Source organism: Palaemon carinicauda, chromosome 31 (genome assembly GCF_036898095.1).
Source record: "Palaemon carinicauda isolate YSFRI2023 chromosome 31, ASM3689809v2, whole genome shotgun sequence".
Classification (NCBI taxonomy): domain Eukaryota; kingdom Metazoa; phylum Arthropoda; class Malacostraca; order Decapoda; family Palaemonidae; genus Palaemon; species Palaemon carinicauda.
This window is the reverse complement of record NC_090755.1, coordinates 82,874,976-82,891,179: the sequence shown is the minus strand read 5'-3', so window position 1 is coordinate 82,891,179 and position 16,204 is coordinate 82,874,976. Positions and strand designations below refer to the sequence as shown.

Genomic DNA, 16,204 nt, shown 5'->3' with positions numbered 1-16,204 from the left:
AGTTGAGGAATGATCTTCCTAATCGGGTAGTTGAATCAGTGGGAACTTCAAAAGTCCAATCTTGCAGCAAATGTCTTTATGTTGAACAGGCTGACATAAGTCTTTTTATAGATTATATATGAAATGTCTGTTTTAATGTTATTTTTTTTAAAATATTTCATTTTGATTGTTGATTACTTCTTATATAGTTTATTTATTTCCTTTCCTCTTAGGGCTATTTTTCCCTGTTGGAGCCATTGGGCTTATAGCATCTTGCTTTTCCAACCAGGGTTGTAGCTTAGCTAATAATAATAATAATAATAACTGCTCACTTTGGTCTTATCACTAAACACATTTGAAAGCGCTACAATAAATAATAGATAGACGCAAAGCTTTTTAGCTTAGGCTAAGTAACTGGAATTTCTACTTTTAACATTAAACACCTATCTTTATAAAAACCTCGAGTTTTTATTACATAATTCCCTACCTTAAAAACACGTTGGGACATCTGCTCTCTACGTTCCTCCAGCCTAACTCGGTTGAGTCCCTTGTTAGGCTGGAGGAACGTAGAGATAGAGAGTAGAGGTCCCCTTTTTTGTTTTGTTTCATTTGTTGATGTCGGCTACCCCCCAAAATTGGGGGAAGTGCCTTGGTATATGTATGTATGTATGTAAAAACAAATTGGGATGATACCTTGTTATTGGTTTTGGAAATATATCGTATTTCGAAGTTCTAATATATTCCGTCAACTTTCTGCTCCTTGTGCGATACAGCCACGCCCACTGCGCTTCCTTTTGTAATTGTTCAACTCTTTATTATTATTATTATTATTATTACTATCCAAGCCACAACCCTAGTTGGAAAAGCAAGATGCTACAAGCCCAGGGGCTCCAACAGGGAAAAATAGCCCAGTGAGGAAAGGAAATAAATAAATGAAGAGAACAAGTTAACAATAAATCATTCTAAAAACAGTAACAACATCAAAACAGACATGTCATATATAAACTATTAACAGCATCAAAAACAAATATGTAATAAATAAACTATAAAAGACTCACTTTCGAATCGGTAGAACTTCAAGAGTTCAAAATTGCAGCAAATTTTTATAGGTTGAACGGGCTGACAAAAGTCTTTTTATAGTTTATATATAACCTATCTGTTTTGATGTTACTGTTTATAAAATATTTTAATGTTAATTTTTTCTCATATCGTTGATTTATTTCCTTATTTCCTTTCCTTTCTTCGCTATTTTTCCGTATTGGAGCCCTTGGGCTTATGGTATCTTGCTATTCCATCTAGGGTTGTAGCTTAGCTAATAATAATAATAATAATAATAATAATAATAATAATAATAATAATAATAATAATGAACTACACTCCAAAACAGAGTTGTCTCCATCGGATAATGACCTCTCAGCTCATAACAACATATTTTTTTGGTCGTCAGAACTGTGAAAAATATTAGCATACCTCTGATAAAAAAAAGAATATTGACAGTAGTATCATTATAAAGATCTCGAATTAATGTGATTATGCACTTTTCTTTTTATCAAGGTGTTATGTTGATCAAAGTACCAACCACCCATTGAGATACTACAGCCAGAGAGTCTGGGTCCATTGATTGGCCAGTACAGTACTGCATTGTATCACTCTCAGGTTACAGCTCACATTTCCTTTGCCTACACATACACCGAATAGTCTGGCATATTCTTTCCACATTCTCCTCTGTCCTCATACACCCGACAAGACCGAGAATACCAAACAATTCTTCATCGTCTAAGGGGCTAACTACTGCACTGTAATTATTCAGGGGCTACTTTCCTCTTGGTAATAGTAGAAGAGCTTCCTCAGCTATGGTAAGCAGCTCTTCTAGGAGAAGGACAATCCAAGATCAAATCTTTGTTCTCTACTCTTGGGTAGTGCCATAGCCTCTGTACCATGGTCTTTCACTGTCTTGGGTTAGTTTTCTCTTGCTTGAGGGTACAAGAGAGAACACTATCTTAGTTCTTTTCCTCTTGATTTTTTCTTTAAACTTTTATATTTCATATATCAAAGGTCTATTTTGATTATCTTACTTATTTTAAAAATATCTTATTTCAATTATTCATTACTTCTCACATATTTTATTTATTGCCTTGCTTCCTTTCCTAATTGGATTATTTTTCCTTGTTGGAGCCCTGGGGTTTATAGCATCCTGCTTTTCCAACTAGGGTTGTAGCTTAGCTAATAATAATAATAATAATAATAATAATAATAATAATAATAATAATAATAATAATAATAATAATAATGTATTTTCCCTGAAATTGGTGTTTACATTAAGCATTTTTAACATCGCCTTCATAACTACGATTGCCTATTCCATAGTCGATTACTGTATTCTGAGCAAGGTCTAAATATATTTAGACCTTGATTCTAAGTTAGTCTATTGGCTTCGATATCCTATTCTTATTTTTTCAAATATCTAATTGTACTTGCAATGAATATTGTTCTTCTCAAACATCTAATTGTACTTGCAATGAATATTCTTCTTCTCAAACATCTAATTGTACTTGCAATGAATATTCTTCTTCTCAAACATCTAATTGTACTTGCAATGAATATTCTTCTTCTCTAATTTCCTCTAGTTTCTCGCTTGAGAGTACACAATTCTATCTTATGTCTCTTCTTGTTATTTTGAAGTTTCTGTAGTTTATATATGTAAGATTTATTCTAATGTTGTTATTGTTCTTACACTTATCTTTTAATTTATTTCCTTTCTCCACTGGGCTATTTTCCCTGTTGGAGCCCATGGCCTTTTCCAACTAAGGTTTTAGCTTAGCAAGTAATAATGATAATGAGAATAATGTAGCAGGGGAATAAAATCTCTTCCAAAATTTTGGAATGCACATATTTTCATCTATCTCTCTCAGGATAAACATCAGTTTTTTTCTAGTTCTTTTCCCATCATTTTTTATAATTCAACCAAAGCCATGAGATAGCTGCCTATTCCATATAGAATTTTAACAGCCACTCATCTAAGAGGGCTACAACCCGAGTTAGAAAACAAGATGCTATAAGCCCAAGGACTTCAGCAGGTCAATATAGCCCAGTGAGGAAAGGAAATAAGGAAATAAATAAACGATATAAGAACTAATGCACAATTGAAATAAAATATTTTGAAAACAATAACATTAAAAAAGATATTTCATATATATTCTTTTAGTTTTCTTCCTCCTGCTATCAAATAATTCAGACAAAACAATCTCTTTTTTTTAAATATGATAAAAAGAAAAAAAAACACAATCCAGCAGGTTTCATAGAAAGAGCTACTCAACAGTGGATTCCTTATTATGCTTATTAGTTTTGATGTTCCACATGCAGTGTTTTCCTCTGATATCAACCAAGCTTTTCATGATATGAATTTTTATGCTGGTCATGGCCTGGCATAAAGAGCATATGCCTCAAGTCAAAAATGTACTTTAATAGTAGTAATCAATAATAACACCATTTAACATAATCATTCAATAGTTACCCAACAGACCAAGGTTCAAAAACAACTTCCTTAGTGCTGGTCCAAATGGTTCGTCTTCAAAACTAAATTTCAAGTTTTATTTCATAAATTGAATTCTTGAAAAGTTTAACACAGGATATACCAAAACCAATAAAGATTATGACCCTTTTCTTCCAAAGATCAGGATTCGCAGATGGCTTCAATTTCTATATTGCCATGTTTAACTGTCAAGTGATGACCTGCGTTCTCTACAAACAAGGAAATTGCCTGTTCAAGATAATGTTACGAGTACCAATAATAGAGGACAGTATATATATGAAAGATCTATTTTAATGTTATTACTGTTCTTAAAATGTTTTAACTATTCATTAATTCTCTTGTTTATTTCATTTCCCCACTGGGTTATTTTTGCCTGTTGGAGTCTTTGGGGTTATGGCATCCTGCTTTTCCAACCAGGGTTGGAGCTTTGCTAGGATATAACAATAATAATAGAGCACTTTATCACTGTAGTTAGACTACTCTTCAGAGACCATGAACTTTCTGGCAATAACAAGCATAAGAAGTTTGAGAATCACAGTTCAATGGTCAGGTCATACTATTAACAACTCTTAATTATATCAACACAATCAGTTTCAATGCTGTTAACATTTTGGCTACTAAACTGTGGTTTAAGCAGATATTCTTTAAAATGGTTTCCTGTACTGGGATTTGTTTGTTTCGAGTTCTCTCCACTACCTTCTGTCTTGTGAACTTTCAGCCTGAAATCTAATATGGCTCGGTCTGCATGTATACCTTCTCTTGACCCATTCAATGAAATTTCCTGTGTTACTTCTACATCTAGATAAAAATTCACAGCACTATTGAGCAAAAGCTCTTGGCTCTTAATGACAGACAGGTGAAATTCAAATCTGAATCCAAACTGACTTCTTTTTTTCTTTTTTCTTTTAGAGAGGGTCACATGTTACAGTAACCAGGGTTCAAGAGAGACACATCTATTGAAATACATTTATTTACCATTCCATCATATCCTTCATAATAAGGTACTTTTAATTTTGAAGGATTCTCATGTGCAATTCAACAATGAATTACGTAATACATATCCGTATGTAACACAAATTCTGTATAACCTGAAACAAATTACAGTATGTCAAATCAAATAAAACTTTGACTTTTCTAATATGAAAAAAAAAACTATTGTACTGAATCATCATCTATCTAATTAACATAGATCATATACCTCATTGCTGAATTGCATGTTTATCCTAGTTGGAAACCCAAATGCATTTATGAGCATTAATTTTTGACAACAAAAACTGTGATGTGATGAATTTCCTTAAGAATAGAGTATACAAAAAGAAATCATTTGTAAGATAACTTTTGACATTCCAAGTAATTGCAAGAATACAAAAATATTTCAATTGAGATTCCACTATAAAATGTATTACATCAACATCTTTGGGCTTTCAGGATATAAGGAAAAGGAACTTAAAAACTGCCAGTCCACAAAAAGCTTCTGAATCACTTCAAGTTTCACAAACTTAAATCAACAGATTACGTAAAAGTAATCACAATATGTTGCCTACATAAAATTGAATCATTATCCACCACTGTCAACAGGAGGGTTATTAAAACATAACCCATTCTTGATTAAACCCTCTGAATTTCTTGTTTCTAACTATGTTCTTTTAATAATTGAAAAGTTTTATAGTGTAGCAAGCTTTACTTACCACAGAGATATTTTCCAGTACCTCTTTTTTTTTTCTTTTTTGCATATAGTCAAGAATGGAATTGGTGCAAAGTGTGTACTAAACTTTTGTTTTCTTTAACCAAAGATAAGTTCCTTGTACCAAAATAACACTTACATAAGGTATATATGTACTATACAGTATTAGAATTAACTTTAAAAACATCAGTGATTTGAATGTGAACATGTATTTTCCCTTCCTAACGAATATGATACTTATCCAAAGATCTCTACAATTTAGTTATGCATTGGTAGGTTCACTGTCATCTAAAAAAAAAAAAAACAAAGCTAATATCCTAAACGACAGTCCAGTTGTCTGCTGCTGCAAGTTGTGTTCCTGAGATGGTTGCAAACAGCAAATCCACCTAAGTAAACGTTCCTTCTTTTCCTATCCATATTGGGGAATATCCAAAAAATACTGTGGACACTGCAGTTCTCAATGTTTTCAAGTTAAATTAATTTGTTTAAAGTACTTAACCCTTTTACCCCCAGGCTATTTGGAACTTTCCAACCCTTAACCCCTAAGGGGTTATTTTTTTCCCAGCATATTTTGCAGAATATATTTTTTAAATTGTCTAACAGCCTTAATTTTTGTCATAGAGAGGTCAGGTTGATCTCATTCTCTTGGAAAATCCCTGATGTTTCTCAAATAATTATCAAAAATATACAAAAAAAATTTTTTATAGCATTTTTTTGCAAGGGCGTACGAGTACGTCCATGGGGGTAAAGGGATGAGTTTTGTGAAACATACCAGTACGTCCATTGGGGGTAAAAGGGTTAACATACTTTAATTTATAGTAAAATGTAAGTACTAAGGATTCTGGGAATTTGCATTGCTGAGAATAGCAACGTCATAGATGAATAATGGAATCTGTCATGTACTGCAACTGATAAAAGGTTCCTCAGCCCCATTAATGATTCAAAATCTTAATGTAGGCAAACTGCTCATGCAAAATGCATGGTAACTTCACAGAAGTCATTGTATTAGCACAAAAATGCAGACTATCACTGAGCATTGTGTATGTACTGCACATACTTAACATAAATATTTACAAAACTGTAATAGATTTTATACAGAATGCTGTTTTGTAATGCAGACCATGCACTCATAATTGCAGTAAATAAATACCCAACCCTTCATTAATACAGCACAATCCAATTTCCATGAATGCGTCTGCAGAAATACTGTACGGTACTGTATACTTTTAGTTAATATTATAACTGACTACAGTACTTACAATTTTTATATATACAGCATATAAAAAAATATGCTTGTAAACTTGAACCATATTTTGAAACAAATTTAGACATGCACTGCTCTCAGGCTTGGGGATATATTTATGTGTACATATTCTCAGGAATATATTTACATGTACAAACTCTAAGCTGTAGCTCAACACTATAATAAACTCTACCACAGCAAAGCCTGCATTTTAGTGTTTGTCATATCTTTTAAACATATAAGGTTATCCAAATAGATATCACACACTGTAGATCAAAATATTATAACTGTCAGGATAATTCTCTGAGAAAACCGAAGTGTGCTAATGCAGAAATTGCTGTTCAAAAATGTCAAAATGGCTAAATATCAAACAGCATTTTCCTCATCTTGAAAAGAACAATTGTAGATACTTTTTCTTAATTACATACAGAGGCTGTACATTTTATGAATATCTTCAGTAGTACAGTACAGTGTCATATCTTTACAAAATCTATATCTTAGAAGACTTAAGATGAAATCTCTCATTCCTCATTAGAAAATAAATTGCCTCATATAGCAAGATATCAAAACAGGGATACACTTCGGATACGTCACCAATGAATCATGATATTCTTTTACTGAAACAATAGAGCAAACCCAAGAAATACTTTTGTTACAGGAGGTATATTTGGTCCACGCTTTCTCTACTCTCGTATGGATACTTCACCCTTGGTATTCTCCAAGTTCTGTATACAAGCTTTGCTTTACTTCATACGTAAAAAAAAAAAATCTTTGCAATGCACTACATTTAGCTGCATGGTTTCGTGATACACAAGTAAGAAAATAACAAGAGTGTGGTACACTTCCAACGAGATATCTTGGGAAGACTTGGTCTACTGTTTTTTTTACCCTAAGAACATTTGGCTTGTAGCTCATGGGTCGATACCAAATGAGGGCTGCAGCTTGATGTCTTTATCTGAGGGCTATTGGATCTGTTTCCATGGGAATCGATGTTATTCTGTCCTGGAAAAATCAAAATTAATAAGTAAAATGAGTACGTAATATGATTATAAAAGCAATCTCTGTCTATAAAGTACAGTACAGCATAAAAAAAATTTAAACCATACCTAGATGAATCCACTCTTTATAAAAGTAACCTCTGTCTATAAAATACATACATACATATACCAAGGCACTTCCCCCAATTTTGGGGAGTAGCCAACAACAAACAAATGAAAAAAAGGGGACCTTTCCTCTCTACGTTCCTCCCAGCCTGAAAAGGGACTCAACCGACTTCAGCTGGTACTGCTAGGGTACCACAGCCCACCCTCCCCTGTTATCCACCACAGATGAAGCTTCATAACGGTGACTCCCCTACTCCTGCTACCTCCGCGGTCATCCAAGGCGACCGGAGGAAGCAGCAGGGCCTACTGGAACTGCGTCACAATTGCTAAATATTCATTCCTATTTCTAGCACGCTCTCTTGCCCCTCTCACATCTATCCTCCTATCACCCAGAGCTTTCTTCCTTCCATCCATCCACCCAAACCTTGGCCTTCCTCTTGTACTTCTCCCATCAGCTTTTGCATGGGAGAAGTAAAAATACAGCATAAAAAAAAATTTCATACCATACCTAGATGAATCCAATCTGAGTTAATAATTATGAATACAGTAGTGTAATAATAATACATGGAACTGGAAAACATTTTGTTCGAATACATACTGTTAGGCTGGGAGGAACGTAAAGAGTAGAGGTCCCCTTTTTTGCTTTGTTTCATTTGTTGATGTCGGCTACCCCCCAAAATTGGGGAAGTGCCTTGGTATATGTATGTATGTGCATACTGTGCTGTACTAACATACTGTACTGTATTAATGAAAATTAAGCAATAGTTCCAATTAGATATAAAATCTAGTTATTAAATGCAAGGATAATATTTCCTCTAATACTCTAGTACTAGAAGTCCTCTTAAATAGTTTATAAATCTGTATCTGTTCACAGTTTTACTTCTTACCTAGTTATTATGTTCTTACTCTTAAACATCATAAAAAACAAGCTATAAGGCATAAAATTTGTATATACTGCAAACTTTAAAAGTTTCTGTACACTAAACGCTCCAAAGCTTAGTTTACCATACTGTATTATCAGGTTTGCTTCTATTTTCACAAGAAAATGGTTTTCAATATAGGTAGTAGGTTGGCCTGGGCACCAGCCGCCCGTTGAGATACTACCGCTAGAGAGTTATGGGATCCTTTGACTGGCCAGACAGTACTACATAGGACCCTTCTCTCTGGTTACGGTTCTTTCCCTTTGCCTACACAGACACCGAATAGTCTGGCCTATTCTTTACAGTCTCTCCTCTGTCCTCATACACCTGACAACACTGTGACTACTAGACAATTCTTCTTCACCCAAGGGGTTAACTACTGCACTGTAATTGTTCAGTGGCTATTTTCCTCTTGGTAAGGGTAGAAGAGACTCTAGCTATGGTAAGCAGCTCTTCTAGGAGAAGGACACTCCAAAATCAAACCATTGTTCTCTATTCTTGGATAGTGCCATAGCCTCTGTACCATGGTCTTACACTGCCTTGGGTTAAAGTTCTCTTGCTTGAGGGTACACTCGGGCACACTGTTCTATCTAGTTTCCCTTCTTCTTGTTCTGTTAAAGTTTTTATAGTTTAAATAGGAAATATCTATTTTAATATTGTTACTATTCCTAAAATATTTTATTTTTCCTTATTTCCTTTCCTCACTGGGCTATTTTCCCTGTTGGGGCCCCTGGGCTTATAGCATCCTGCTTTTACAACTTAGGTTGTAGCTTAGCATTTAATAATAATAATAATAATAATATGACCATTAGTTATGATTCCCTTATAAAAAAGGCCACCTCAGAATCCTGTTAATTTTGGAGATCGTGGAAGTGCTTTAGAAACTCTTCAAAATTATTGCATAAAAATAATTTTGCCCAACTTGAGTACATAATTTAACCTGACCACTAAATCAAAAGTTGTAGCGCTGGTCTGGAATTTGTCTTTAATAGGATATATGTTGTTTTAAAATTTTTTTATTCTACATGAAAGTGATGTTGAAAATTAAGAAAATTCTGACAAAGTTTCCTTTACCTATTTGTTATACCCCCCTAAATTGGCACTATGCATTAATTTTAGCTTGATTTCTTTAATTAAGGAATTCCACGACCAAGGGTCTACACTCTGGAGATGGAACTGATTAAAAGAGAGTACCATCATCTGCATATACAACAAGCTTGTTCTCCAGATATCACATTCCTATTATTATTATTATTATTATTATTACTAGCCAAGCTACAACCCTAGTTGGAAAAGCAAGATGCTATAAGCCCAGGGGCTCCAACAGGGAAAAATAGCCCAGTGAGGAAAGGAAATAAGGAAATAAATAAATGAAGAGAACAAATTAACAATAAATCATACTAAAAAAAGTAACAACCTCAAAACAGACATGTCATATATAAACTATTAACAACATCAAAAACAGATATGTCATAAATAAACTATAAAAAGACTCATGTCTGCCTGGTCAACAAAAAAGCATTTGCTCCAACTTTGAACTTTTGAAGTTCTACTGATTCAACTACCCTTAATAACTACTCTCTGCAATCTATTGTTTAAATTTTCAATAATGATGCTAAGAAAAGTCTCAATTGTCTGGAACTCCTTGCAGTGCTCAAAACCCATCACAATCAGGATACTCTGGTGATGAGGAAGTGCATGACTGTTTATTCAGACAACAATACAGCACTGACTCACACTCGGAAACAAGGGGAACCAAGTTGAAATTCCTATTTTGAATGGAAAAAGTTCTCCTATCTTGGACGATGCTGAGGGGAATAAGTCTTCTACCTCAGCTCATTCCAGGAAGGATGCTGAGGGGAATAAGTCTTCTACCTCAGCTCATTCCAGGAAGGATGCTGAGGGGAATAAGTCTTCTACCTCAGCTCATTCCAGGAAGGATGCTGAGGGGAATAAGTCTTCTACCTCAGCTCATTCCAGGAAGGATGCTGAGGGGAATAAGTCTTCTACCTCAGCTCATTCCAGGAATTTGAAAGTATTAGCAGATCAGTTGAGCAGCAAACAATAGATTCTTCCATACGAACACAGTAGTCTCTGCATCCTTTAGTGTGTCCAGAGATTTGGAATTGGTGGGAAAACCAAGAATGAACCTGTTTGGGACCTCTCTACAAGATGGAGGTGTTTTACTCTCCAGTTCTAGATCCATAAGTATGGAAGGTAGCCACCCTATTACAAAATTGGTTGAAGCTGAATCTAGATGCATTTAAAGGTTTAAAGGTTTTAAAGGTCGCTCATGAATGGCAGAGGCAAGGGACAGTGGCATTGCCCTAGCAATCAGGACAATGCCCTAGAGACTGACCATATATTATATGATAAGCGCCCAAGCCTCCTCTCCACCCAAGCTAGGACCAGGGAGGGCCAGGCAGTGGCTGCTGATGACTTAGCAGATAGACCTATAGGCTCCCCAAATCCCCCAACCTTAGCTCACAAGGATGGTAAGGTTATAGACACTAATGGCACTAACGAGTCTCAGCAGGACTCGAACCCCCGACTGGCAAACACCAGGCAGAGACGTTACCAATCAGGCCACAGCAACCCTCCATTCTTAATGTTTGGGCAGTGATATCCAAGTTAAAATGTTGTCAAACAGCAGGATGACTCTAATCATTCCATTATAGGATTATTGAGGATGAATTACAGATCTGTGGCCTATTATCAAAGCGTCCAATAAACCTGCCTTACAAGACAAATCTCAAACAACTGATTTCTAAGGCATTTCACCTAAATCTCAAATGCTTCATCTAATTGCTTGGAGACTGTTCACACTATTCTCATAGAAAAGGGATTTTCTAGGTCATTTAGATTGTCTCGCTTTGGGATCCAAAGGACAGCCTACCAATATTTTATATCAGAGACAACAGAATGTGTATGTTGATTAGTACAAGTCCAAGTACGTTTCAGTAAAAAGAACTAGTTTGGATAATAGTAATAGCCCTCTTTACATTATTTCCCCTTACTTCAATACTGAATTTACAATGTTCATCCTTAAATATTGAATATAAAAATAAAATCAATATTATGCTGTTTTAGTCAATCTTACATCTGTCTCTTTGTCGATGTCTCACAGGATGTAGATACAGGAGAGGGGGTTCCCATAGGCTGGGAGGAACGTAGAGAGTAGAGGTCCCCTTTTTTTGTTTTTGTTTCATTTGTTGATGTCGGCTACCCCCCAAAATTGGGGGAAGTGCCTTTGTATATGAATGTATGTATGCACATCTGTCTCTCCATCGCACAATAACGATGATACATGGCTAAAGATCAAATTAAACAAAATTTTATAGATACAATTACAAGATACTTATACATTTAATACAAAAATAGTGATATACATACACAGAAAATACTACAAATATAAAGGAAAACATATGCTACGTCTCATTTTAGCCGTTACATCAGCTACGTCTGATGCAACTCTTTGATCCTTCTCGTATGTAGTACAGTGCAAGTTCATGCATCTAACCTGAATGAAGCATTGAAGGCCTATGTACTTTGTTAAGCCTTACAGTTAATATATGAATGGATAGTACAGTATGATATGCTTAAAAAAATTTAACGAGGAGTCTCAAACACCTTCCCCTTGTTCCGGCTAGATAGTTGTTTACAAATGTTCTCTAGTGTTTTGTGCTGCATTGAAGTTATCTTTAATTATGGCAATCTTTCTTGATTTCAAGATGCAAGATAAATTGGGCACAATCAATAGAGATGAAAAAGGAGGAAAAGTGATAACCAGTATACTCAGTGCCTTAGGCAGGCATGGAAAACAGTGTCCACTTTCTTCCCATGTCCAGGATGCAAAAGAGATGTAATATTCAAGGTAAAAGGGCCAATGTTAATGTGTTATATGTCTTGACATTCAAATGTATCTGGTTTTTATAAAATGATAGTGAGTACTAAGCACTTTGTCATCAAATCTGTCATTATAGGGAACATGAACATCCCTATAAAGGGGGATTTCTGACCTACAATAAAAATTGACTTATGGTGCGTCTCCTGGAACCAATTAAAGACGTAGAGAAGTGTATTCCTGCATTATTAAGTATTAAGTTTATCATTTATTCTAAAGAATTGCCTATTATAGTTCTCAAGGGTTACGGGTCAATGTTTAATATTGTTCTCAAAATTCCATTAATGAATTTACCTGCATCAATGCAGATGTTTTCGTACCATTTGTTGTTGAAAAACCTCTGATTGTCAGTGAAACTTATTGGAATCTAGAGGTAATCTTACAATAATTAAAAAATTCTCATACTGAACCTTTGGAGGAGCTTTCTTTTAAAGATCCCATGGCTTAAACTCTTTCTCATTTTAGCCGTTACATCAGCTAAATGTATTGGTGAAATTTTATGAGAAATGGATTGCCTTAATTCTTCCACATTCCTTCTTTGGAGAAGGAAATTGATAATACAACTGAAATTAGATTCAAATGCTCCATACCAGCCACTGAATTATATTTAAATTAAACTAAAAGCACTTGGGGAAAGGTTCCAGATCTGTTTTTTATTATTATTATTATCATTATTAACCCTTTTACCCCCAGGCTCTTTGGAAATTTCCAACCCTTAACCCCCAAGGGGTTATTTTTTTCCCAGCACATTTTGCAGTATATTTTTTTAAAATTGCTCTAACAGGCTTGATTTTTGTCATAGAGAGGTCAGGTTGGTCTCATTCTCTTGGAAAATGCCTGAATTTTTTCAAAAAATTATCAAAAATATGAAAAAAAAATTTTTATAGCATTTTTTTGCAAGGACGTACCGGTACGTCCATGGGGGTAAAGGGATGGGTTTTGTGAAACGTACCAGTACGTCCTTTGGGGGTAAAAGGGTTAATTGCTAAGCTACAACCCTAGTTGGAAAAGCAGGATTCTATACGCCCAAGGGCCCAAACAGGGAAAATAGCCCAGTGAGGAAAGGAAACAAGGAAAAATAAAATATTTTAAGAACAGTAACATTAAAATAAATATTTCATACATAAACTTTAAATAATTTAACAAAACAAGAGGAAGAGAAATTAGATAGACTCGGGCACACTATGTGCCCGGGTGTATCCACAAGCAAGAGAACTCTACCCCAAGACAGTGGAAGACCATAGTACAGAGGCTATGGCACTACCCAATACTAGAGAACAATAGTTTGATTTTAGAGTGTCCTTCTCCTAGAAGAGCTGTTTACCATAGCTAAAGTGTCTCTTCTACCCTTACCAACAGGAAAGTAGCCACTGAACAATTATATTGCAGTAGTTAACCCCTTGGGTGAAGAAGAATTGTTTGGTAATCTAAGTGTTGTCAGGTGTATGAGGAAAGAGGAGAATCTGTAAAGAATAGGTCAAACTATTCGGTGTCTGTGTAGGCAAAGGGAAAGAACCGTAACCCAAGAGAAGGATCCAATGTAGTACTCTCTGGCAAGTCAAAGGACCCCATAACTCTCTAGCGGTAGTAGGGATAGGATTTTAAACCGTTCTCTTTCAAAGAATACTATTTCTTTTCTTGTCAAGAGTTTAGCAGAAGAAACTCCCACAGTACAGTATTGGATTAAGGTCAAATGAAGGACCTTCAAAAATTAGAGTTTATGATATTAGAAGTGCAACCACTCTTAATTTCCAGAGAAAACTTTCTTTGGAATATGGTTTGACTGCAGCTAAGTAGCATATCCAGTCTTAGTTTACAAGGCATTAATCAAAAGAAGCCTGGTTTTCCTACAAGAAATTCTTATCATTGGGTGCTGTAGCAGCTGCAGGTATGAAATTCAATAAAAGTTTTTTCTTTTAATCAAGATTTTGAAAGTTTAGATTGGCTATATTATTTTCTCTACGCAAAATAAGCTTCAATTCACTGTATTTGAACACAAAAAAAGGTCAAGAAGAGGATTTGTCTTGAAGGGGAAACAACAAGATCACATTATGAAAGATATAATTTAGTGGTGTTACTGATCTTAAAATATTTTATTTTAATTGTTCATTACTTCTCTAGAAGTTTACTCATTTCCTTGCTTCCTTTCCTCACTGCACTATTCTTCCTTGTTGGAGCCTTTGGGCTTATACGAGCATCTTGCTTTTCCAACTAGGGTTGTAGCTTAACTAGTAATAATAATAATAATAATAATAATACTAATAATAATAATAATAATACTAATAATAATAATAATAATAATAGACAATAGGATGCTTGTGATTCTTGACATAATAATCATATTGAGAAACTACCGTACACTGAGAAACCTTTGTTGATAGTGAAGAAATATAACAAATGATATGGAGATATGCAAGGGATTGGTATACACTCAAGTACAAAAAAAAAACCAATATAAAATTACTTTACTGATGGCAAATCAAAATATGAAAAACTGTCTCTGGAAATATTAATGAACTTAACTCCATAGACTTGAATTCGGTAAATTTTCTAAAAACTCAAATCAACACAAATTTTATAGGTAGGTTGTTTGCTTATGTTCTTGGCTTTATGAAGTGCTTCAATTTCTAACTTAATGAGGTCCCTAGTAAGACAAAATCTGAAGTTCAAAACTGCCTGACACGGGCCTAGCCTCAGGGCACGTTCCTTCCACCTGAGGTTAGACCTCACAGAAAATGGAAGTAGGGTAAACTACACAAAACTCTGGTCGGATGAGAGGAGATTCCAGGTAACTCCTAAGAAAGTAGTTCGAGGTAAGTTTCCGTGTTGGAACAATCTGAAGTTCAAAAAATACTTTGCATTGACACCGTATAAGGAGCAGATTAGAAAAAAGTTGAATTATTTACTGGAGGACTGTGGACAATTTTACGCAAGTGGCAAGTGGCCACAGCCTTCAGCCTGATAGAACCCATAGCACTGTATGAAATGCTGCTAACATAAAAAGATCAGCCGATAGACTATGGCACAATACCATGCAATATATCTGATATATCTTCATTCCCTCTACTGGTGTTCTTCCCAAGGAAGTAAATATCTCTAGAATTTTATGACACAAGATAGCTACTGGCAGTAATAAACTGATAACATTGATTTATTTTAGAATGTTGATTACGGAGAGAGATTTATTTATGAATATTAAAATTCTATTATTCTAGAAAATACACAATTAAAGGCAGTCAGCCCACAATAATTTTGCAATGGGTCATTTGACATTGTACCAGTGGGGTTACAACTACACTCCTCAGTACAATAATGTGATAGATTAAAATACTGTATTATAAATGCATACAGTACATTCTTTATAAATCTAACCTACTTTTGGCTTTATATGCTACAATTTAACACCATATTCAGTCACTCACTTGAAATGTATGATTAACGTGACGGTCTTTGGATGAAATGTCAAGCAGAAAATATCCTTGAACCAGTTGACCTCGGATATTTTCTGCATGATTGCTCATTACAAGGTGTATCACACAATGCTGTGGCCTGATCAGTAACGTCTCTGCCTGGTGTTTCCCAGTCGGGGGTTCAAGTCCCGCTCAATTAGTGTCTGCAACCTTACCATCCTTGTAAGCTAAGGTTTGGGGGGTTTGGGGGAGCCTATAGGTCTATCTGCTGAGTCATCAGCAGCCACTGCCTGGCCCTCCCTGGTCCTAGCTTGGATGGAGAGGAGGCTTGGGCGCTGATCATATAATGTACGGTCAGTCTCTAGGGCATTGTCCTGATTGCTAGGGCACTGTCACTGTCCTTTGCCTCTGCCATTCATGAGTGACCTT

General features: G+C 35.1%; 1 protein-coding gene across 5 annotated transcripts in view; it reads right to left on the bottom strand.

The window, feature by feature from the left end:
* Positions 1–4,465: 4,465 nt before the first annotated feature.
* The window catches only part of LOC137624581 (uncharacterized), a 96,744-nt gene continuing 85,005 nt past the window's right edge, over positions 4,466–16,204 (bottom strand). For 4 of the 5 annotated variants that reach the window (XM_068355519.1, XM_068355518.1, XM_068355522.1 and 1 more), the window contains one exon: positions 4,466–7,440. In XM_068355519.1, the coding sequence (XP_068211620.1) occupies positions 7,328–7,440 (113 nt within the window). In that variant the 3' untranslated portion in view covers positions 4,466–7,327. The remainder of the gene's footprint in view (positions 7,441–16,204) is intronic. The other variant, XM_068355521.1, reaches the window with a different exon arrangement.